At 51.8% G+C, this 24,426-nt stretch overlaps 1 protein-coding gene across 7 annotated transcripts in view; it reads right to left on the bottom strand.

The window, feature by feature from the left end:
- FNTB (farnesyltransferase, CAAX box, subunit beta) overlaps nt 1–24,426 on the bottom strand; it is a 90,881-nt gene that overhangs the window by 29,829 nt on the left and 36,626 nt on the right. For all 7 annotated transcript variants that reach the window (XM_008271856.5, XM_051826397.3, XM_089322487.1 and 4 more), the window contains 4 exons: nt 16,162–16,234; nt 12,436–12,527; nt 1,030–1,176; nt 843–926 (listed from right to left, as the gene is read on the bottom strand). In XM_008271856.5, coding sequence (XP_008270078.2) covers nt 843–926; nt 1,030–1,176; nt 12,436–12,527; nt 16,162–16,234 — 396 coding nt within the window. The remainder of the gene's footprint in view (nt 1–842; nt 927–1,029; nt 1,177–12,435; nt 12,528–16,161; nt 16,235–24,426) is intronic.

Raw genomic sequence — 24,426 nt, 5'->3', positions numbered from 1 at the left:
GAGCCTTCCAACCAGTCTCAAGCCTGTGTGCTCTTGAATCCTAACGCAAACCTGGAGGCGGGAAGGCGGCCTGCGACGCAGTTTGCGTCTCATAGTTGGAAGAGAGGTGGCACAGCATCAATGGTCCTGGGTCTCAGGCTGAGGTGGGGAGGGAACGGAATGTCGCTTTGTCGTGCGGTTTCCCTCCAACCATTGCCCTTCTCAACTCTGTCCCCTGCTGCCCACCCTCACTGCCATCATCCAAATCCAAACCACTCCACAGCTCCCTGGATCCGCCTGCTAACCGACCTCCCTGCCTCCGTCCCTGAAGCCAGAGGGCTTTCTCTAGAACACGACAATCCACTCACTGCAACCAGAGAGCGCCTGACAAAATGTGGACCAGATCGCAACCCTCTCTCTAAAACCCTTCAGGTCACCGGGCTCCCCAGCTATGTGGTTCCCAGTGTGTGGGCTCCTTGTCCCCCTACCAAAATAAACTTATCTGCTAATTCCACTTTCTATGAACGTTTTTAACGGCACGTGTATTTACTGAGTCCTTACTGCGTTTCTCTCTTCTTTCCTATCCCAGAGGGAGGATTCCATCACATCACACGGTGATCCATGTTATACAGAATGTCTGGTACACCCAGCAAATGTTTGAAAACAAAAGCATACGATTTTGGTGTCATATCTTGATTACGTGTAAGCAGTCAAGGGACAATGACCCTGCGGACAGCTGTATCGCATCCGCTGTGGCTGTGACACTGGGTCGCTGGCACGTCACCCGAGCTGTCACTCTGAGACAAAGCAGCAGGGGCGCGCTAGACCCGATGGGCGCGGCAGCCTGAGAAAACCCCACTCACCTCACGTCCACTTCCCCTCCCACGTGCATGAGGAAGGAGCCGTCAGGCTGTTTCAGGGAGTACAGATACTGCAGCAGCTTCTCTCTGCGGAGCAAAGGGGAGACGGGCGGGAGGCGGCCACGGTCAGTGTGGGGGCAGCAGGCGGGGCGCCCTCCTGGGTTTCCGCGACCGCTGCCTCTGGCTGTACCTGTTGATGACGTCGTAGGCCTCCTCGGTGCCAATGATGCAGAGTGCGTTGACGGCTGCGTACGTGGGGGCCAGGTGTGGGTACTGCCCAGGGCCCCCTCCAAAGCCACCCTCTGGGCTCTGACACAGCTCCAGGAACCGACACACGCTACAGGGACAGCCGGAAGGGGAAACAAAGTCAGACAGCATTCCTCTCAAAACAAACTCCTGCCAGGTCCCATGCTTGCCAGTGACCCTCCCACCCTCCAAAGGAAAAGCCCTCTCCTCCCACGTGCTGCATAGAACCCCCTGACAGGGGGCTTAACTCCCTACCCAGCTATCATCAGTTTTATATGCCCTCCCATTTGAGTTTTTAAAGATTATTAATTTGAGAGGCAGAGTTACAGACTGGGAGGAGGGAGAGGGAGAGAGGTCTTCCATCTGCTGCTTCCATCTTCGGCCAGAGCTGGGCCGATCTGAAGCCAGGAGCCTGGAGCTTCTTCCAGGTCTCCCATGTGGGTGCAGGAGCCCAAGTACTTGGGCCATCTTCCACTACCTTCCCAGGTGCATTAGCAGGGAGCTGGATCAGAAGTGGAGCATCCAGGACTTAAACCAGTGCCCATATGGGATACTGGTGCCGCAGGCACAGGCTTAACCTACTGTGCCACAGTGCCAGCTTCCCCCACCCCAATCTGAGTTTTTAAAATTATTAATTGGGGCCAGCTTTGTGGCACAGTGGGTTAAAGCCCTGGCCTGAAGCGCCGGCATCCCATATGGGCACCGGTTCTAGTCCCGGCTGCTCCTCTTCTGACCCAGCTCTCTGCTGTGACCTGGAAAAGCAGAAGATGGCCCAAGTGCTTGGACCCCTGCATCCACGTGGGAGACCTGGAAGAAGTTCCTGGCTCCTGGCTTCGGATCAGCAGAGCTCTGGTTGTTGTGGCCATCTGGGGAGTGAACCAGCAGATAGAAGACCTCTCTCTCTCTCTCTCTCTCTCTGTAACACTTTCAAATAAATAAAATAAATCTAAAAAAACCCACCTAATTTAAAAAATAAGTAAATAAGTAAATAAATAATTTAGTTGAGAGGCAGAGACACACACAGAGCTCCCATCCAGTGGGCTTACAATGACTGGGGGCCAAAGCTGGGAGCCACAAATTCGATCCAGCTCTCACCCCAGTCGCTGGGCAGGAACCCAACCACTTGAGCCACCTCTGCTGCCTCCTGGGTAATGTCAGGAGCCAGAGCTGGAGATGGAACCCGGGCATGGATATGGGAGGCGAGCATCTCAGCCCCTGGGTCCAACACCCACCCCCGAGTCTTGGAATCAAAACTAGGGACATACAGGTGCCTCAAAGTCCACGGGAAGAGGGAATTAAAATCTAGGTTTGGTTTGATGAAAAAAATTTTGAAATCCATGTATAGATATTTTTTAACACCCATTCTTCATGAAGTTTTTGTAGGAAGTTTTGTCTTCCTCACATGGTCGGGAAGAAACGAAGCTGCCACAGATATGACATAAGAGCCTCGCAGGCTGCTTGGCCAAACCCCTCCTGTTCTCCCTCCCCTGTGATCCTGCACCTGCGCCACCAGCCTCCTCCTTGCCTCTGGGGACCTCCTGCTGCTTCCCACACTGACCACCGAGGCCCACCACGAGTACCCCTCGGCCCAGTGAGACACGAGCTCCTGACTAGGCTGTGTCCATGGTTAGGAGGATGAAGGAGAGGTGGGCTTCCACCACGAGGAGCAGCACACTTGCACGGGGCACGGCTGAGTCGCATCACGAGGAGGCACCCAGGCTACGGGTCCCTGGAGAACTTCTCACACTAACCACACGACACTCCAGTTCCCTTCAAGAGGAAAACTGGTTGTTTTGTTTTGTTTTGTTGTTGTTGTGTTTTTGTTTTTGTTTTTTTTTTTTTGACAGGCAGAGTGGATAGTGAGAGAGAGAGACAGAGAGAAAGGTCTTCCTTTTGCCATTGGTTCACCCTCCAATGGCCACCATGGCTGGCGCGCTGTGGCCGGCGCACAGCGCTGACCGAAGGCAGGAGCTAGGTGCCTCTCCTGGTCTCCCATGGGGTGCAGGGCCCAAGCACTTGGGCCATCCTCCACTGCACTCCTGGGCCACAGCAGAGAGCTGGCCTGGAAGAGGGGCAACCAGGACAGAATCCGGCGCCCCGACCAGGACTAGAACCCGGTGTGCTGGCGCTGCTAGGTGGAGGATTAGCCTAGTGAGCCGCGGTGCCGGCCACTGGTACTTTCGGTTTTTTTTTCTTTTTTTTCTTTTTTTTTGAGTCACTTATTTAAAAGGCAGAGTGCCACAGAGAGAGGGAGAGACAGAGAGCGGTCTTCCATCCACTAGTTCACTCCCCAGACAGCTGCAGCAGCCAGGTCTGGGCCAGACTAGAGCTAGGAGCTCCATCTGGGTCTCCAATGTGAGTGGCAGGGGCTCAGGTATTGGGTCACCTTTTGCCGCCTTTTGGGGCACACTGGCAGGAAGCTGGGTTGGAAGTGGAGCTGCCGGGGCACAAACTGGCACTCCGATCTGGGACGCAGGCATTGCAAGCAGCAGTTTAACCCACTGGGCCACAACGCTAGGCCCAGGAAGCTATTTATTGACAGATTACCTCTAAGCATGGCATCAGGTTACCCGAAAGTTAGATGAGGGACTTCAGAAACGTTCCTGGAAGATGGAACTTAAAGATAAGTTCGTTTTGGAACAACAACAAAATGTTGAAATCTATGCACACAGGGTGTCTTTAAAAAAAAAAAAAATGTGGGAAATAGATACCACAAAAACACCCTGCATGGATTTCAACATTTTTCTGCACCAAAATAAACTTATTTTTTGCTTCCATTTCTTAATTCTGACCTTGTAAAGCCCCCTTGTGTATCTCCTGACATTCGGCAGAAAAGCACCGTGGTCCGGGGAGCCGGCACCAGGTGGCCGCCCCAGCCTCGGCGGGGTCCCAGCCTCCCAGCGGGACGCAGCCCCAGCGCCATGGACTGGAACGAGCTGAGCTGCGGGTCTGCTCAGGGGACCTCCTTCCCTGGCCTCCTTCATCTCACTTCTTATCCAGGCTGCCAGAGGGACCACAGAGTCCCTGTTAATCTCCGTGAAGGCACAAGTTCATTATTGGCCCCCCACACTTGCTTATTTGATGACTTCTGATTTCAGACCTTCCCTGTGTGGGCAGGGGCCCCAGAGACAATGCGGCTCACTTGCTGCTTTGAGTCCTGAAACCTTCGCAAGTTATAAATGATACACACTTGGGGCTGGCGCTGTGACACAGTAGGTTAATGCTCTGCCTGCGGTGCCAGCATCCCATACAGGTGCCGGTTCTAGTCCCGGCTGCTCTTCTTCCCATCCCACTCTGCTATGGCCTGGGAAAGCAGAAGATGTCCCAAGTCCTTGGGCCCCTGCACCCACGGGGGAGACCTGGAAGAAGCTCCTGGCTCCTGGTTTCAGATCAGCACAGCTCTGGCCGTTGGGGCCAATTGTGGAGTGAATTAGCAGATGGAAGACCTCTCTTTGTCTCTCCCTCTCACTGTCTGTAACTCTACCTCTCAAATAAATAAATCTTTTTTAAAAAATGATATACTCAGGCCGGTGCCACAGCTTAATAGGCTAATCCTCCGCCTTGCGGCGCCGACATACCGGGTTCTAGTACCAGTCGGGGCGCCAGATTCTGTTCCGGTTGCCCCTCTTCCAGGCCAGCTCTGTGCTGTGGCCAGGGAGTGCAGTGGAGGATGGCCCAAGTACTTGGGCCCTGCACCCCATGGGAGACCAGGATAAGTACCTGGCTCCTGGCTTTGGATCAGCACGGTGCGCCAGCCACGGCGGCCATTGGAGGGTGAACCAACGGTAAAAGGAAGACCTTTCTCTCTGTCTCTCTCTCTCACTGTCCACTCTGCCTGTCAAAAAAAATTTTTTTAAATAAAATAAAAAAATTTCTATTTAAAAAATTGTATTTTTATTGATTTCCATGTTATTTGAAAGAGAGAGAGAGAGAGAGGTCCTCAATCCACTGGTTCACTTTCCAAATGCCTGCAACCATCAGGGCTGAGTTGGGCCAATGTCAGGAACCTGGAACTTGGCACAGGTCTCCCTCGGGGTGGCCGGTTTACAACTACCTGAGCTATCAGCTGCTGCCTGCTGGGGTGCGCAATGGTAGGAACTGGACTGGAAGCAGAGCTGTCACTTGAACCCAGGCTCTCTGGTACAAGACACGGGCATCCCAAAGGCATTTTAACTGCTGCAGCAAATGTCTAATCCCGTAGCGCACTTTTAACAGCAATTAATTTTCCCAGAGAAATTTTGTTCCTAGCATATTTTCCAAATCAGCATCGATTCTTGTGCCATTTCTCAGAAACAAACAGCTAATAAACTCATGTCCTGACAAAGGCTGGCTGTTCTAGCACATAAACTTTCCGTTCCACACAAGCAGAAGGCTTTAGCTGATATGAAACTCAAGGGCACATTCTAACAAGAAGAGAGGTACCTACTCATCCATTCCCTTCCCCAGCTCCTAAGATAGAACTGTGCCGAACGCAACACTCTTGAGCCTGCAGCCTGAAGTCTGGAGTGAGCGAGGATCTGAATGTACCAGACACCTTGCTACCATGCCCCACGCCAACCTCCCGCAGCTGACATGCTGTGTCTGTCTTTGGAGAACCAGGGGGTGGGGCGTCCCCTGGACCTCACATACTTCCAACTTACAGGACATTCTGGTCCCGGGGCTTTCCAACTTCTGCCCTCAGGAACTGGCAAACTGACCGTGAAACTGTCAGCTGTCATTAGCAGACTTCATAGCAAATCCAAAGACCAGAAAGTTAACTGCACTTCTACCTATCAAAAGGGGGGGCGAGACACTTGTCTTTGAGACCAGAAACTCACCAGGGAATGAAAACTGACAAGCATGCAAACCCTGACATAGGTCATGCACTAGGTGGAAAAACCTGTACCCACAAAACCGTCTGTTTAGACAGACTATGACTACAAGATGCAGTCAATTTTCTTTAAGGTCAGCAAGGCATTCCTACTCTAGGTTACGTGACAATCACTGACAAAGTGGCCAAATGTTTTCTAGATCAGGGACCATCAAACTCAGTGTGTGTGCTGCAATCATTGGAGAGGGGAAGAAGAACACAGACCCAGGCCTGCAGAGGCAGCGAGCCTGCTCTCTGTGTCTTTACCAAATTCCTGGGTGATGGGGACACATACAAAGTTAGACAGTCATCAGTCTTTGCTGTACAGTTAGAATCACGTAGGGGAAAGTCTGAGTGAAAAAACCAACAGTCAGGCCACACCTAACGCCAATGAAATCAGAATCACTGAGGGTGGGACCCAGAGGGAGGGTTTTTTTTTGTTTTTTTTGTTTGTTTGTTTGTTTGTTTGTTTTTTAGAATTTTATTTGAAAGACAGAGATATAGAGAGAGGTAGAGTCAGAGGCAGAGAGGTCTTCCGTTCCGCTGGTTCACTCCCCAAACGACCACAACGGCCAGAGCTGCGCTGATTCAAAGCCAGGAGCTTCCTCCAGGTCTCCCTCTTGGGTGCAGGGACCCAAGGTGTTGGGCCATCCTCTACTGCTTTCCCAGGCCATAGCAGGGAGCTGGGTCAGAAGAGGAGCAGCTGGGACTAGAACCAGCGCCCATATGGGATGCTGGCGCTGCCAGCTGGGGCTTTAACTCACTGCGCCACAGCGCTGGCCCTGAGGGACGTATTTTTTTAAACTTCTTGTTATGAGCCCAATGTTCAGCCAAGTATCAGTGCTTCTCCAATTTAGATACGCATGGAAATCACCAGGGGTCCTTGTGAAACTGCGGCTGCAACTCAGCAGAGCCAGATGGGCCCAAGATTCTGCAGGTGGACCACAATGCTGCCGATCTGAGGGCCACATTTCGGGTAGCAATGAGATAGATCTGCACTGTCCAACAGGTAGCCGCCAGCCACGTGAGGCTGCTTCAGTTTTGTAATTTAAATGAATTAAAATTTAGAAGCCAGTTCCCCAGTCACAAAAGTTACATTCCCAGGGCTCAACAGACACACAGGACTAGTGGCTCTCCTACTGGAGCGAACGAATACGGAACATTTCCATTATCACAGGAAGCTCTATTGGACAGCACGACTCTGTCATTCAACTACTGAAGGAGTACCTCACACTCGTGAAAGGGATCGAGTTCAAGGCAAGAGCATCAGCAACATATTGCCAGCCAGGGGGGCAGGCGAGCTGGACGTCCAGGTGGTGGTGGACTGAGCTAATGTGGTTCATTCTGCACACCACTGTCCACAACCCAGATGGAGCGCTCAAAAGCACATACAGTAAATAAGCTCATAGTACAAGAAGAGAGGGGCAGTCAGTTGAAAGCCAGTACGAACAGAGCAAATGAAACAGGTGCAGATGGCAAGTAACACATTAGGGATGGCAAGAGCTGGGGACGGGGTAAAGCATACAAAGGCACTACAGAAAGTTAATGGGAAAATGGAATTAGAGATAAGCGGACTTTGGTGCAAAAAAACAAATCTGAAATCCATACATAGTTTTTTCATAACATGCATATCCCAAGAACTTTTGTTAGAATCCTCACATATGGATTTCAACCCTTTTTTGTGTGTGTGGCAAAACAAACTCAATCTTTTAATTTCATTTTCCATCAATATTTTGAAGCACCTCCATATAAATACAAGAGGGGAAAAGACTAAGAACACAGCAGAAAATGAACCAGAAATTAGGGCCCACCAGTTGTGAACAATGAAGACAAAAAAAATAAAATAAAGTTTTTTGGGACGGGCATTCGGTACAGCAATTGTCACTCGGGACACCAGCACCACATATCACAGCATTCGGGTTCAAGTCCCGGCTCCACTCCTAATTCCCGCTTCCCGCTAACGCACACCTTGGGAGGCAGCAGGCGATGGCTCAAGTAGTTGGGTCTCTGCCTTCTACATGGAGACCCAGAGTTGAGTTCCTGGTTTCTGGCTTTGGCCTGGCCCAGCCCCAGCTGTTGCTGGTAATTGTGGAATGAACTGGTGGATGGAAGACAGATCTCTCCCCCTCTCTCCACCTTTCAAATAAACAATGACAATAAATACATAAATATTTTTAAAGTGCTTGTTAAAAGCACCCTCCACTCAGCATCAGTCAGAACTGCATCTGGCTGTAGCCTCCATTTCCCAACTCGAAGCGATTTCAGATCAGAGGTGTAAAAAATGGCTAAATATAAAAATGTACTTAGAGGCTTACTATTATAGACAAGCACAGGGAGGAACTACCCAGCAAACTACTTCAAGTATACCAAGGGTAATTAGTTACACACTCCAAGAAGAATGTAACAGACGGACAGGTTCCCACAGACAGACTGAAGGCCTAGAATGAGCTCTGGAAACAGTGACAGGGCTCCCTGTGCAGAACAGCTTAGGAGAGCAAATCCGAGGCACGCTGGCCGGCCAGCTGGTGTCAGGGCCCAGGACTGCTTCCCACTGCAGGCTGTGAAACCACTTCAGCTGACACCGCAGACAGGCAACACCTGCCCAGCTGCAGTGAACAGGTAGAGGACAGGCGGGGTCTGTGGTTGATGGACTCCAGGAGGCCAGCAGGGTTCGTCAGGCTAACGGGGCCGACTCTTCCTCCAACACGGGCAATCCTCTGCCCAGCTGCTCTTGGGGGAAGGCAGCTGAGGGAGACACTGACTTTCAGAGCAGGGTTCTCGCTTCAGCACTACCGACACTTTGGGCTGGATCAGTCGACGGGAGGGACTGTCCTGCAGGGGACATGGAACACCATCCCTGGCTACACCCACTAGGCCAGAGATGCAAGCAAAACAAAACCAAGACACCCAAAAGACCAATAACTACATATGGTGTCCTCATTAAAAAGAGACATAGAAATTTTAAAAATTAAAAGGAAAAACCACTTAAAGGCTTATGCAAAAGACAAGCTACTAAGAATATTTTATTATTATTTGAAGGGCAGACACACACACACACACACACAGGGAAAGAAACAGACAGAGACCTTCCAAGCATTGGTTCACTTCCCAAATGCCCAACAGCTGGGGCTGGGCCAGGCCGAAGCAGAAGCCAGATCTCAATCCAGGTGTCCCACATGGGTGGCAGGGACCTGGGCCACCCCTCTGCCTCCCAGGACGTGTATTAGCAGGAAGCTGGAGTAGGAAGCGAAGAGGGGCCTCAAACCCGGGCACTCTGATGTGGGGTGCAGGTATCCCAAGCAGCATTGTTCCTACTGCATGACACCTCTGCCCCTACTAATAACCCTTGGAAAGGGAAATTAAAAAAAAAAAAAACAACTTTGAAATACCAAAATTTGAATTGATATTTGGAAAAATTCTATAGGCTAAAAAGTCCTAAAACAGTTTTCAAGTGAAAGCAACTCTTAACAAATTTAAAAGTCTAACTTTAACAGGGCACCAGTCTTCCAATGATTTTCATTTTGTTCTGTTCATTAGAGCAGCTTTCAATAACAGAGCATGCTATTCTCACTAGCGCATACTTCCCAAGGGTGCTAAAGTCATTAAGCAAAGCAAAGGTATTTAGTCTGGTTCCAAGATACTAATTTACTCTATTTATATGCACACATAAATTTGCTTTTATGATCCTATAAGCAAGGCGAGCTAAATCCCTACCTATGCATATATTATTCTTGGAGAAAGGTCTGATACCGGCAGTAAAAATCCAGCTTTGCCGGCTTTGGTCAGCAGTCACGGAGGCTGACAAAAGTGGTTCTGTCCACTAGAGGGAACTCAGCCTATAATACTTTTCCCTAAACAAATAGCACAACCATGGACAGAATAGGAAAGCGGCGGTGTGGGTGGCGCATGCTAACTGGGGCAAGGCGGGAAGAACAGGACAGGGAAATAAACCCCAGGGCTACATGTTCTGCCTGTAGGTCACCTGAATGTCTGCATGAAGGGAAACCCAGTGACCACATTTCAAAGCATTTTTCTTCCCTATGCAAAATAAAAGGCAGTATCCCATTTCAGGTACTCAAACAAACAAACAAAACCACCAGATCTTTACAGAAGTCATTAACTTTGGTCTGTATCTTACTAAAAATATTTTTAAAATATTTTACTTCCTTATAGGTCAGAGCTACTAGGCTCTGTTCATGACAAATTGCAAAACAAAACAGAGTACAATACTGGAAAGTCTAAGTGATTCTTTAAAGGCTCATTAAGTCAAGGCTCAGAAAAACCACAGGGAGAGCTTTGAAGGCAGCTGTTGTAGGAATTTTAGAAGATGCAAGTAAGCTTAAAAAACTAAAAATTTAAAAATCTTTAGGGGCTGATGCTATGGCACAGTGGGTAAAGCCGCCCCCTGCGGTGCCAGCATCCCATATGGGCACGAGTTTGAGACCCAGCTGCTTCACTTCTGATCCAGCTCTCTGCTATGGCCTGGGAAAGAAACAGAAGATGGCCCAAGTCTTTGTGTCCCCACACCCGCGTGGCAGACCCGGAAGAAGCTCCTGGCTTCTGATCAGCGCAGCTCTGGCAGTTGCAGTCATTTGGAGAGTGAGCCAGCAAATGGAAGACCTCTCTCTTTCTCTGTCTCTCTCTCTCTCTCTCTCTCTGCATAACTCTGACTTTCAAATAAATAAATCTTTAAAAAATAAAAAATAAAATTAAAAAAAATTATCTTTAAACTCACCATTTAGATATAATTACTACCATGTATATATGTATTCTTCTGGCTTTTTCTTCACATAGAATCATCTATAATTTTAATCTATAAAAGTTAGATCTTTTAAACTATTTTCACTAATACATATTTTTATATACAAATATGCACATTTACATGCAAAATTACATTACAAAATTTTTTACTGACTGCAAAGTATTTCACTGTATGTACTTACATAGGCTTTAAATAAATTTTTTAACTAATTTATGTATTTGGAAGGCAGAGAGACAGGAAAAAAACACAGATATATTCCATCTGCTGGATTATTCTTCCAAATGCCTCCAACAGCCAGGGCTGGATCAGACTGAAACCAGGAGCCAGGAACTCGGTCTGGTTCTCCTGCATGGGTGGTAGGGACTAGTACTTGGACCTCCTAGGGTGCATGTTAGCTGGAATCAGAAGCAGAGTCAGGACCCACGGTCTCCCCTGCTGGGCGCCTGGACTTTACAGAGTCCTCCATCTCCTCTCTCCTCTCACATCCTATGTCCCCATTTTCCTAGCGTACATCCTGAGTGTGGTGGGAGGAGGCTCCCCAGACAACCCCCAACCTCCGACTGGTATTTCAAAAACACATGGGCCTTTATGTTGACAATTAAATTCCTGTTCCTGCAGAAACTGTGTCCAACTCTACTTCCAGTGCTGGAAGCCACTGGGCGGGCAGCAGCGCCCCAAGGATGAAAACACTGCAGGATTTACCCTCTCTCTTTGCAAAAAAAAAACTGTGCATGGGTTTCACATTTTTTTGCACCAACACCAACATAGCTTTTGATTCCACTTTCCACGAACTTTCTGAAGCACCCCTGGATCACAAGGGTCAATGGCCTAATTCTTCATTATCTTTCCCATCGCATTCATCACAAGACACCCTGCCCAGGAAGGCAAGAATGAGAGGTTATTGTTAAGACAGAATGAATGAGACAATGTGCGGTTCTGTCTTCTGACCTGACAATGTGACTGCAGCAGGGGCACTGTGGCCAGGGAGGGGCACCGCCTCGTGCCCACGCATCCTGGCACAGCCGCCTCCTTGTACTGCATGCAGAAAAACCAACCTGGCTCAGGACCCTCCTGTGCCAGAGCCCTTGCCCCCCGGCAGTGAGGAACTCAAGCTTGCTCGCTCGCTCTCAGGGGCTGGTCTCTGGGATCCAGTTCCCGGCTGCCCTTTCCCACTCCCAGGACGGGACTAGGGTTCGGTCCTCCTTCTCCGAGACAGAAACCATCTGCACAGGCAGCTCAGGACAAGGCTCAGCTGCCCGGTCTCTGATCATTAACCAGGGGCCTGAGCACGCTGCCAGTCACGGCGTTTGACCACGCGGCCAGGCCCCTCCAGGACCACGCGACTCCTCCGGGCACTTCTCGGGAGGTGTTTATTGAAGGCAGAGACAGGTCTGCTCCCTGGGTTGGCACCGCTTGCCCCGAGAAGCTATCCAAATGCATGCTGTGCTTTCTGGCAAAGTCGTGGATGAAGACAGACAGCCAAGAGCAGAGAGAAAAGGCCACAGAAGGAACCAGAACTCTCTCGGAGTTCAAAGTCTTGTTCTACCCACCCGCCCACAACAGGGCTTCTAACGTGGAGGAGTTTCAGGATGTTGTTGGAGGTCAAGCAAAGGACAAGGGGTTGCTTTGGAGCACCCATTCAGCGCAAATAACAGAGAAACAGGAGAACCCCAAGCCCTAAATGCAAGTTCAGAGAACACCCCCAGGTCCCCCACCCCCACCCCCAAAGCCACACTTACTCTGTAGCCACTATCTGGGGGATGGGTTCATCCAGCAACTCCAAGCTGTGCAGGATCCAATAGCAGAGCCAAGGGCGGCTGGCATCCAGACACTGAGAGAGAGAGGGATGGGGAGAACACACACCCCTTATTCAGAACCATTCCCAGACACCGCGGACAAGGCCACATCCGTCTCACTCCTGGCAGCCCGGCAAGGGGGGTGGGGGACAGCACCCTTGCTTCAACGTCCATCAGTGCAGGAAGGACTTCACTCTGTGGCCCTAGCCAGGGGCTGAAATGACCATGTACGAGAAAAGGACCATGGGATAAAAACCCCTGATCTTGGGGCTGGCACTGTGGTGTAGTAGGTAAAGCCGCCACCTGCAGTGCCGGCACCCCATACGGACGTCGGTTCAAGTCCTGGCTGCTTCACTTCCGATCCAGCTCTCTGCTATGGCCTAGGAAAGCAGTAGATGGCGGCCCAGGTCCTTGGGCCCCTGCACCCGCATGGGAGACCCAGAAGAAGCTCCTGGCTCCTGGCTCCTGGCTTTGGATCGGCATAGCTCCCGCTGTTGCGGTCAATTGGGGAGTGAGCCAGCAGATGGAAGACCTCTCTCTCTCTCTCTCTCTCTCTCTCTGTGCCTCTGCTCACTCTGTGTAACTCAATGAATAAATAAATCTTTAAAAAAAAGAAAACTCTGACCTTGAACCCCATGGGTCCTTCCCAGGTGAGGACTTCTTACACACCAGGAAGTTAGGGGCTGCTGCTTTCTATTTTCTACTATGTATCTCAGGGGGGTAGATAATCTCAGGAAGGGATTTCCTGGATTAACTCAATATCTACTAAGTATCTCCTTGTGCCAAGCACCCTGGACATGACCAGGAATGAAACGTGGCTCCCCTTGTTGAGGTGCCTGGGACATAGAAAAGCGTGTGGTTATTTGTAGGAGAAGCAGGCATCAGATCGACACCCAAACTGATGAGTTATCTCACGTCTTTCTGAAACAAGCCAGAACATGAAACATGCACTGCATACAAGGGTATTTCGAAAAGGTCGTGGAAAATGGAATTAAAAAATAAGTTTATTTTCGTGCAAAAAATTTTAAATCAACACAAGCTGTTTCATAGTATGCATTTTCATGAACTTTTTGAAGACCCTGCATATACCTGGATAAATAAATCCCACTATGGGCAGAAATGCAATTTTTTTTTTTTTTTTTTTTTTTTTTGGACAGGCAGAGTTAGACAGTGAGAGAGACAGAGAGAAAGGTCTTCCTTTTCCGTTGGTTCACTCCCCAAATGGCTGCTATAGCCGGCATGTTGCAGCCGGCGTGCTGCGCCGATCCAAAGCCAGGAGCCAGGTGCTTCCTCCTGGTCTCCCATGCGGGTGCAGGGCTCAAGCACTTGGGCCATCCTCCACTGCCTTCCTGGGCCACAGCAGAGAGCTAGACTGGAAGAGGGGCAACCGGGACAGAATCTGGAGCCCCAACCGGGACTAGAACCCGGTGTGCCGGCGCCACAGGCAGAGGATTAGCCTAGTGAGCCTCAGCACCGGTGGGAAATGCAATCTTGAGGGAACATCACTAATTCTGCCTCGGGGAGCTGGGACAGGTTTCCAAAGGTGACAGGCGAACAGAGCTGAAAGCTAATGCAAGCCATCAGTGGTGACTGAACATCCGAGGCTAGACAGGGCAGGCAGCAGTACTGTTCCGGCTTTACAGATTACAACTACGTAAATGAGATCCAGAGAAATTATCCTTTTGCAGATTACAAAAATAGTGTCCGAGCTGAGACAAAAAACCTAGATTTCTGGACTCTCAATCCAGTGCTCTTTCCTTTGACCTAAGCTGCTCTCCACAAAACTCTGCTGACAGCCCCTGCTGCGGCTAACCTACCACCTGAAGGCGGCCCGGTGTGGTGATGCTGCGTGGGTTTGACCTGCTCTTGTTCTTGCAAGCTTACTGGCTTTGGGCAAAAAACTTGACCTTGCTATGCCTGTTCCCTTAGCTGTTAAAAAAAAAAAAAAAAAAAAAAAAAAGACTGACCTCCCTCATGGAGGAGTTAGAAGCACATGAGAGAGATCATGGCAAGTTTTCAGCACACTGTTCAATAAACTGTTAGCTGCTGTGGTATGAACTGACCAGGTGGACGGGGCCCTAATAGCCGGAACTTGAGTCAAGAATTGAAAACCGACAGCCCACAGGACAAACTCGTCCATGGAGATGTTTAATGGTTGAAATGTTTCATTGTGAACGGGGGTCGCTAAAAATTTGGATTTCCAGCTTCATTTGCAAAAATAAATAAATAAATTTAAGATCCGGCAGCCCTGGATCTGCAGCCCCTGGAGGGCAGCAGCTGGCAGGTGCAGGGTCAGCACAGGGGGCCACAGGGCTGGTCTCAGTTTCTACTTTGTCCCTCCCCCCTCTCACGCGGCCAGCTTAGGTCCTCCAGGCAGCTGAGCTGGCAATGCCCTGCCATTGATGATCAAATGCAGAACTTCAAATGGAAAGCAGATTACAAGCAGAGCTGCTCTGTGCAGAGAGGGCACAGCTGAGAGCCCACCTGCTCCTGTTCTCCCTTTCCTTGCCTGCCACTCAACCCCGCCCACCGCCCACCACCGCCCACCACCCACCACTATCACAGCACTGAGGCTGCGAAGCCACAGTTCTATAGAGTGTGTTTTAAGAGCTGCTCTGGCGCCTTGCGGCGCCGGCACACCGGGTTCTAGTCCCGGTCGGGGCGCCGGATTCTGTCCCGGTTGCCCCTCTTCCAGGCCAGCTCTCTGCTGTGGCCAGGGAGTGCAGTGGAGGATGGCCCAGGTGCTTGGGCCCTGCACCCCATGGGAGACCAGAGTACCTGGCTCCTGCCATCGGATCAGCATGGTGCGCCGGCCGCAGCATGCGGGCCGCGGTGGCCATTGGAGGGTGAACCAACGGCAAAGGAAGACCTTTCTCTCTGTCTCTCTCACTGTCCACTCTGCCTGTCAAAAATAAAAAAAAAAAAAAAGAGCTGCTCTGGGTTTGGGCCTCCACGTGAACCTCCAGCTCTCTCTGGGTTTCACAGACAAGGGTCCTTCAAAAAGTCCGTGGAAAATGGAATGAGAAGATAAGTCTGTTTTGGTGCAAAAAAAAAAAAATGTTTGCAATCCATGTGTAGTTTTTCATACATGTGCATTTTTCCATGAACTCTTGAAGGCCCCTGGTGCTGTCCCTGTGGCCCACATGAAAATGGGACCAGTTTATAGGGCAGGGGTGGGGAACCTCTTTTCTGCCAAGAGCCACTTGGATATCTATCACACCATTCAAGGGCCAGGTACAATTCTCAACTTAAAACTCAGCCTGCTGTAGCTTGATTGCATTTCAACTCCCACCTGTGGTTGCCTTGGCAGGGACAGAGCCAATGATTATATGGCCCTCAGGCTGATGTTCCCCACCTGGGTTACAGGGCAACGGGTTAGGACAACCAGGCCACTGGCTTACAGCCACTGTCAAAGGGGTCTAAGAAGAAAGTGTGCAGGCCCTCAACCCCAACCACCTGGGGTCCCACTTGCTCTGGGAGGACGACAAGACTGGAAGTGCCCAGTGCTGTCCCTTTCAGAAGAGGGAGTCCCAGCTCAGTGACCACCAGCCGCACAGCACAGTGCCATGAACCTGCAACGGGTTGGCCCAATGGTCATCTGTGTTGAGAGAGGAAAAGCGGGGAGGAGCTGGCTGACGACAGGCTGGGGCTCCGGGGCACTGTGTTTACCTCATAGGCATCTGTCAGCTGTCGGAGGCCTCTTTTCAGGTAGTGGAAATGCTTCTCCCTCTGCAAGATGAGCCTGGAAAGACAGAGCGCGTGTAAGTCTACGCTGCCAGTGGAGGCGCCCACCCCACGCGTGGACACGCTCCGCTGAGGGCGGGCCCCGACAGTCGCCAAACCGGCAACCCACAGGACCTTCAGCTCCAGAGAGCCACTAGCCCCTAGGGAACAGGCATCTCTAAAGTGTCCACAAATCAGGCCGGTGGAAGCTTCCAGCGAGATCGTCTCCTACAGGTGCCGGCTTGGGCCCACGTGGCCAGGCAGTGACGACCCACTCACAAAGTGCCCCCACGACCCAACAGAGGACAGGTAACCGTGGCTCCCCACGCTGCAGACACATAACACCTGCACCTCGCCACTTCGCCGCCTTGGCTAGCCGCTGTCACCTCAGGCTTTCTTCTGTGATAACTCCTCCGGGGTTCGGAGGTGGGACCCTGCCCGCCCCCTGGGTTACCCATCTAATTCCCTCCCTGCAATGCCACCTCCCACATGCTGCCCATGGCCCTGACCACAGAACTGTGTCTGGACTCTGTGGCCCGTGGTGCCCCGTGCACTGACATCAGCAATGCTGGGAATGTGCCGCCCATGGCCACCTGCACAGCCACGCAGAGGGGCCTGCGTGGTTATGGAAGGAAGGGAAAAGCATGGAATGTCAAGACATTGGCTGTGCTTGCTGATTACAGAAAGAAAAGAGCGGCCCCTTCCCAAGGGAGCCACGTAAACAATTATTTACTGAACTCCCTCCTACCGCACTGTGCTCAGAGTAAGATCATTAACGAAGCCTTCATCCCCCCAAAAAGTCTTCCAACCAACTCAGTACAGGGACGGGGAAAGCACATACGTGGCTATGCTACAAAAAGGCACAATAGGTACATTTAATGAGGCACCTCCTGAACAGAAGTGATCGGGGACGTTTGGGAGAAAGGTAGAATGAGAGGTGGGTGGCCCTGGCAGAGGGAGAACAACTCAGTTCAAGCTTAAAAAGCTTGCGCATTGGCCAGTGCCACGGCTCACTAGGCTAATCCTCCACCTAGCAGCGCCGGCACACCGGGTTCTAGTCCCGGTCAGGGCGCCGGATTCTGTCCCGGCTGCCCCTCTTCCAGGCCAGCTCTCTGCTGTGGCCCGGGAGTGCAGTGGAGGATGGCCCAAGTCCTTGGGCCCTGCACCCCATGGGAGACCAGGAGAAGTACCTGGCTCCTGCCTTCAGATCAGCACGGTGCGCCGGCCGCAGCAGCCATTGGAGGGTGAACCAACAGTAAAGGAAGACCTTTCTCTCTCACCGTCCACTCTGTAAAAAAAAAAAAAAAAAAAAAAAAAAAAAAAAAAAAAAAAAAAAAACACCTTGCACATTATAGGGGTAGGGTGTGCAAGACGCTGGCGGGTGGGGGATCCTGGCCTAAACAACGAAAGGCACCGCAGAAAAGGTGGTGGAGGCCTACTTCACAGGGCGGGGACATGATGAATCTTTATTCGATTTAGTGCAAAGTGACCACGGCCGCGCCTCCCAACTGCCCGAGAGCAGCAGGTGCTCAGCACGGTTTACGGCTGAACTCGGCAAATGCACTACACTGGGCAGAGATGGGGCAGAAAGACGGGGCGAGGGGCCGGTGCTGCAGGAGAGTGGGTTGAGCCTCCTCCTGCAGTGCCAGCATCCCATATGGGCACCAGTTCTAGTCCCGGCTGCTCCACTTCTGATCCAGCTCTCTGCTATGGCCTGGGAAAGCAGAAGAAGATGGCCCAAATGCTTGGACCCCTGCACCCGCGTGGGAGACTCTGAAGAAACTCCTGATTCTTGGCTTTGGATTGGCCCAGCTCCAGCCATTGTGGGCATTTGGGGAGTGAACCAGCAGATGGATGGAAGACCTCTGTCTGTAACTCTACCTCTCAAATAAATAAATCTTTAAAAAAAAAAAAAAAAACGGGGCAAGGAGCCCTGAAGAGCCAAGCAGGTGGGAGGTCCTCAGGGTAAGTGTGTCGACTTCAGGACACACGGATCTGAGGGCGCTGGAGGTGTAGGGATGAGGATGCAATCGGGCCGCTGGGGACACCTGTGCTGTGGTTTGTCCCTCCGGAAAGGCACGCTGGGATCTGATGCCCGAGGTGACAGGGCCTCGAAGCGTGGATGAGGTCACGAGGGACTGGCGCCCAGCTCGTGGTAGCCGGGACGTCCTGGGGATGCGGAGTTCCCCTTGCTCCGACTCTCTGCCCATGCACCCCAGCAGCACAAGGCACTTGTGAAGTCGAGCAGCTGCAGGTGCCACACACGCTGTTGGACGTCCTGCCTCCACTCCCTGAGACAAAACAAACCTTCTCTTTATAAACTACCTGGGTTTATACTCGGGTATTCTGGTGTACGCCAGCAGCTACAGCACCAGACAACACGGGAGACTCGGGAGGCATCCAGGTTACACCCACAGGCACGGAAGACTTCTCTGCACGCGAGTGACAAGTGGAGCCGTAGAAGGCGACCGTGGGGAGGAAAAGTCTGGACAGAAATGGGAAGACCCATCCCGAAGGGCTCACAGAAGGACGAGGAGCGCGGCGAAGCCAAGAAATGCAGGGGAGGGACGGAGGCAGGGCCGAGCACAGATGGTAAAGGAGAGAATTTCACAGGTACCCAGCAGCAGCAGGCGCGGCAGCAGGGCTGAGGGAAAAGACAGCAGAGCACAGAGCACTCGGGGAGTGGCAAGGGCAGACTCAGATTCTCCGAGAGGTCCGGTGACCAGGAGGTGCACCACAGGGCGCGTGCCGACTCTCCCTAGAGCACGGTCCAGAGATGGACACAGTCAGGGAGTGGCACACAGGGCCCTGTCCAACAAGGCAGTGTCCAGGGCAGCGTGAAGGCTGCTGGCAGCACACAGAAGGCACGGAGGAGCAGAAAAGCCTTCCCAGAGGCTAAGACTGGGAGGACGCGAGTGACCAAGCAAAACGAAGAGGGCTGGGGCCGGCGCTGTGGCGCAGTGGGTTAACGCCCTGGCCTGAAGCACAGGTATCCCATATGGGCACCGGTTCGAGAATGGTTGCTCCGCTTCCTGTCCAGCTCTCCGCTATAGAGAAAGCAGTAGAAGATGGCCCAAGTCCTTGGGCCCCTGCACCCTCGTGGGAGACCCGGAAAAAGCTCCTGGCTCTGGATTGGCACAGCTCCAGCCATTGCGGCCATCTGGGGAGTGAACCATCGAATGGAGGACCTCTTTCTCTCTCTGTGTAACTCTTTCAAATAAATAAATCTTTAAAAAAAAAAAAAAAAAGAAGAAGAAGAAGAAGAAGAGGGTGCCATGGCACCTGCAAGTGGATTTAAGTCAGACTGCAGAGGTGCAGAGGAATGAGTCACCCGGGGCTTGCAGGTGCACTCGGGAGCGTGGGCTTAACGCCGAGGGAAAACCACAGTCCTCTGCCGCAGCCGGGGCGGCCCTTGAAAACCTTATGCTGAGCACAAACTGCCAGCCACAAAACACCGCTTACTGTGCGATTCTGTTTGCATGAAATGTCCAGAACAGGCAGAGGGTAGACTGAGTGGTTGCCAGGGACTAGGAGTCACTTAGGGTAGGAGCAGGTGGGAGGATGTGGGCTGACAGCTACAGAATTTCTTTCTGGGGTGATGAAAAAAAAAAAGCAAAAACACTTCTAAGATTTTATTTATTTGAAAGGCAAAGTTACAGAGAGAGGGAGCGGGAAAGAGAGATCTTCCACCTGCTGGTTCAGTCCCCAAATGGCTGTAACAGCTGGGACTGGGTCAGGTGGAAGCCAAGAACTTCCTCCAGATCTCCCACAGGGGTTCAGGGGCCTAAACGCTTGGACCATCTTCTGCTGCTTCTCCCAGGCCATACGCAGAGAGCTGGATTGGTAGAGGAGCAGCTGGGACTCAAAACAGCGCCCATATAGGGATGCCGGCACTGTAGGCGGCAGCTTTATCTCTATGCCACGATGCCGGCCCCTGTTGTAGGTATATGAGGAGTGAACCAGTGAATGAAGATCTCTCTCTCTCCCTCTTTGTCACGCTACCTTTCAAATAACTAAGTCTTTAAATTATATATATATATACATACACACACACACACACATATATATATAGAGAGAGAGAGACAGACAGACAGACAGACAGACAGAGACAGAGAGAGTCATTAAAGTATTTCAGGCACGGCAAAGACAAGGTCAGATGTGCATTTTCTAGATCCCCCTCCAGGACTGCACTCAGCAGACTGTGGTGAGCGCAGAGGCAGGAGACCACGACCCCAATCGCAGTGTGCATCAAGTGGCGTCTGTGAGGGGGCCTGGGGTCGGGGGTGGCACTGGGGCTCCAGGCAGGTCTCTCAGGTGGAGGCAAGGTGAGCAGGTTTGACGGCAAAGGGGAGGCACCTAGAACGCAAGTGCTCAGAGAAAATCCACCCAGGGGAGTCCCCAGGAGGAGGGGGAGGCCTGGGGTCACGGGAGAGGAGACAGGCAGGAGCGTGAGGCCAGCCAGACCGAGGGCCGGAAGGCAGGAGGAGGAGCCTGGGAGTGCACAGGGGCGGCCTCGCTCTTCCCGGGAACTAGGGCGTCGGCTGTGGCGGTCAATGTGCGTGAGCCTGCATGAGACCCTGTGGAAACCAGCAGTGTGGACGGTCAGCGGGTGCTGCTAGGGGATTTTCTTTTTAACTTTCCTTGACGATTTCACTTTGGCAGAAGCGGTGAGTGGAGCTGCTACAGGAACAACGCGCAGGATGGGAAGGGCAGGAAGGTGGAAGAGGAGCAGACTGCGGGGAGAGCTCCTGGTCCGGGTGCCAGCCCAGCGGAGAACCACGGCCAGGACGTCCGTGACGGGCGGGGAGATCCAGCAGGGGCCGGGACAGCAGCAGTGAGGGCAGATGAGAGCCCACTCAAGGGCTGAGGACAAGCACAGGATTTGGGGCCGAGACGCCTGGTCTCTAACTCTCAGTGGACCTGCTCACAGTGTGGTTTTCTATGGGCAAACGCCTTTATCTGAAAACCAGTCAAAAGAATTCCTCTGTGCCCGACACCCTGGGACGCTAACACACTGGAGAACACTCTACACCCACGAAGGACACCAGCCACGGCATGGAGACGAGTCAGGCAGGAAGATCGAGCTCCCTTGTCACAAAAATCCTGCTATCCAAAGAATAAGGGCGGGGCGCGGGGCGGGGGGCCCTGTGGTGTAGCGGGTAAAGCCGCCACCTGCAGTGCCGGCATCCCATATGGGCGCTGGTTCGAGTCCTGGCTGCTCCACTTCTGATCCAGCTCTCTGCTATGATAAGGACATCTTCAGCCATTACAGGCAGCTGAGGAGTAAACTAGTGGATGAAAGACCTCTCTCTCTGCCTCTCTAACTCCGCAGTTCAGATAAATAAAGTAAATCTTAAAAAAAAAAAAAAAAAGGGCAGAGAGTAAGGTCAGTTTTGGACTGACGAGAGGAGACTGCTCTCACTGGACACATGTCCCTTTGAAGGAACGGCTGTCAAAGAAGCAGCTGAAGTCCAATCAGAGAGAGGCTGAGGAGAGGGGTGAGCAGAGTGAAGGATGCAAGACGGGCTCTGGTGTGGGGGAGGGTTCCTTCAGCACCCTTGGGTGTCACAGACCTTCCGGTGCAGAATTCCCATCAGCCAAGGACTCACCTGCCCCATCAGGTTCGCCAAGTTTAGAGCTGAGTTAAAGAATTCCTGCCCCTTGTCTTTGTAAACATTCTCACCAGTTTCCAGTCACCAGGAATTCAAAGACCTTGGAGACAGATGCTCTCTGCCAGAGAGTGGGAGACTTTGCGGATCGGGATCCTGATGTGACAAGAAACTACCCGGAGCCCTGGAACTCCGTGCCCGGGGAACACCGCAGGACAGGAAGCATCAGTGTCCTGTCCCTTCAGCTCCTCGGGATCCCTAGGGACGCGAACTGCACCGGCACAACGGTGAGCCCCCCACCCCACCCCACCCCACCTTGACCTCAGTCACAGGGAGCCACACCTCCGGGCTCCTGCTGAAAGGAATGAGTTCCTGCGGCTTCACCTGAAGACAAACTATAGCCACAGTCAGGGAAAAGGAAAGCCCCACTGTGACTGTGTCCACCTGGCGTCCATTCTCATCCTTGTGATCATACACACACGCACACACATGCACACACCCTAATGCTAACACATGTGTGTTACTCTAAAATCTTGGAAAAAGTCTTTGAGTGTTTGTTTCAAGGACCCCACTGCCAACTGACTGAACTCCAACTTCTCAGAGGATCATAATACATCAAAGGGACATACAATGGGGTCTTCAAAAAGTTTGCGGAAGTGTGTATTCTGAAAAAAACTATGCATATATTTCAAAATGTTTTGCACCAAAATAAAACTTAAATTCCATTTCCTACAAACTTTCTGCAGTCCCCTGCAGATCCAGCTCCTTCTGGCGAGGCAGGAACTGCACGGGGAGGCTCACCATCCTGCACTCAACTGTGCTGCCCTAAAACCCATCCGGTGAAGCCCTAACCCCCAACACCAGGGCTGTGTTTGAAATCAAGGCCTTGAAGGCCGGTGCCGTGGCTCACTAGGCTAATCCTCCGCCTTGCGGCACCAGCACACCGGGTTCTAGTCCTGGTCGGGGCGCCAGATTCTGTCCCAGTTGCCCCTCTTCCAGGCCAGCTCTCTGCTATGGCCCAGGGAGTACAGTGGAGGATGGCTCAAGTACTTGGGCCCTGCACCCCATGGAAGACCAGGAGAAGCACCTGGCTCCTGCCATTGGATCAGCACAGTGCGCCAACCGCAGAGGCCATTGGAGGGTGAACCAACAGCAAAAAGGAAGACTTTTCTCTCTGTCTCTCTGTCTCTCTCACTGTCCACTCTGCCTGTCAAAAAAATAAAAATAAAAATAAATTAAAAAAATGAAATCAAGACCTTGAAAGAGGTAGCCAAGGTCAAGTGCGGCCATAGGCTGGGGCTCTAACCCATCAGGACTGGTGCGCCTACAGGAAGAGGAGGAGACACCAGGAATGAGAGAGCCCACAGCCGCAAGAACACGCCATCTGCACCGAGACAAGACATGGCCTCAGGACAGACTTGCCAGCACCAGATCTTGGATTTCCGGGCCCCTGGGCTGTGAGAAAGCAAATTTCTGTTGTTGGAGTCACCCAGGCTGTGGTGCTTTGCTGCAGCAGCCCAGGCTGGCTCACCCCCTGCCGTTCCTGTATTCAGTTCACCTCCAGGGAAGTTATAGAAGAAAAGCTCCTGCTCCTCCTGCTTTCTTTCCTCAACAGCTCAGCCCCAAGGTCATGGGTGCAGCGAGGCGGGCTCTGTGCTGGGCAGGGATGGGGTACAAGGGTGTCAGTTCACAGGGGTGAGGACACATCTCTGCACAGAGGAATGGGAGGTCCATGTGTAGTCTTTTCATAATAAATTTCCACAAACTTTTTCAAGGACCTTCGTATGCATGGACTTCAAAACTTTTTTTGCACCAAAATAAACTTATCTTTTAATTCCATTTCCCACAAACTTTAAAAAAATATATTTACTTTCATCTACTTAAACAGCCAAGTGACAGAAAGAGGAAAGTCAGGTTTTCCAAATGCTGATTCACTTCCCAAATGGCTGCAACAGGTCAGGGCTAAGCTGGGCCCAGGCCAGGAGCCTGGAACTCCATCTTGGTCTCCCAGGTGGGTGCCAGGGGCCAGATGTTTGAGCTATCACCTGCTGCCTCCCACAGTGCATTAGCAGGAAACTGGATTGGAAGCAGAACACCTGGGACTGGAACCAGCGCTCCAATATGGGACGTGGGCATCCCAAGCAGTGGCTTAACCCGCTGCACCACATCTGCCCCGTTCCCCTACAAACTATTTTTTTAAGATTTTATTTATTTGAAAGGCAGAGTTATGGAGAGAGATACAGAGGGAGAGAAAGAGATCTTCCATGTGCTGGTTCACTTCCCCAATGGCTGCAAAGGCTGGGGCTGGGCTAGGAGCCAGGAGCCTCATCCAGGTCTCCCATGTGGGTGCAGGGGCCCAAGCACTTGGACCATCTTCTGTTGCTTTCCCAGGTACATTAGCAGAGAGTTGGATCAGAAGTGGAGCAGCTGGGACTTGAACCAGCGCCCATGCGGGATGCTGGCATTGAGGCAGCGGCTTAACCTGCTGCACCACAGCGGCGGCCCCTCTCACACCCTCATATGCATGTATTGGGCAGCAATAGAAACTGTATTTCTATGGGTGAGCCCACTGGGGCTGAAGTCCCTTTTCAGCGTGCCTCTA

Source organism: Oryctolagus cuniculus, chromosome 20 (genome assembly GCF_051225735.1).
Source record: "Oryctolagus cuniculus isolate XC-2025 breed Fujian yellow rabbit chromosome 20, ASM5122573v1, whole genome shotgun sequence".
Lineage (NCBI taxonomy): Eukaryota > Metazoa > Chordata > Mammalia > Lagomorpha > Leporidae > Oryctolagus > Oryctolagus cuniculus.
This window is presented reverse-complemented; position numbering and strand designations above follow the sequence as displayed.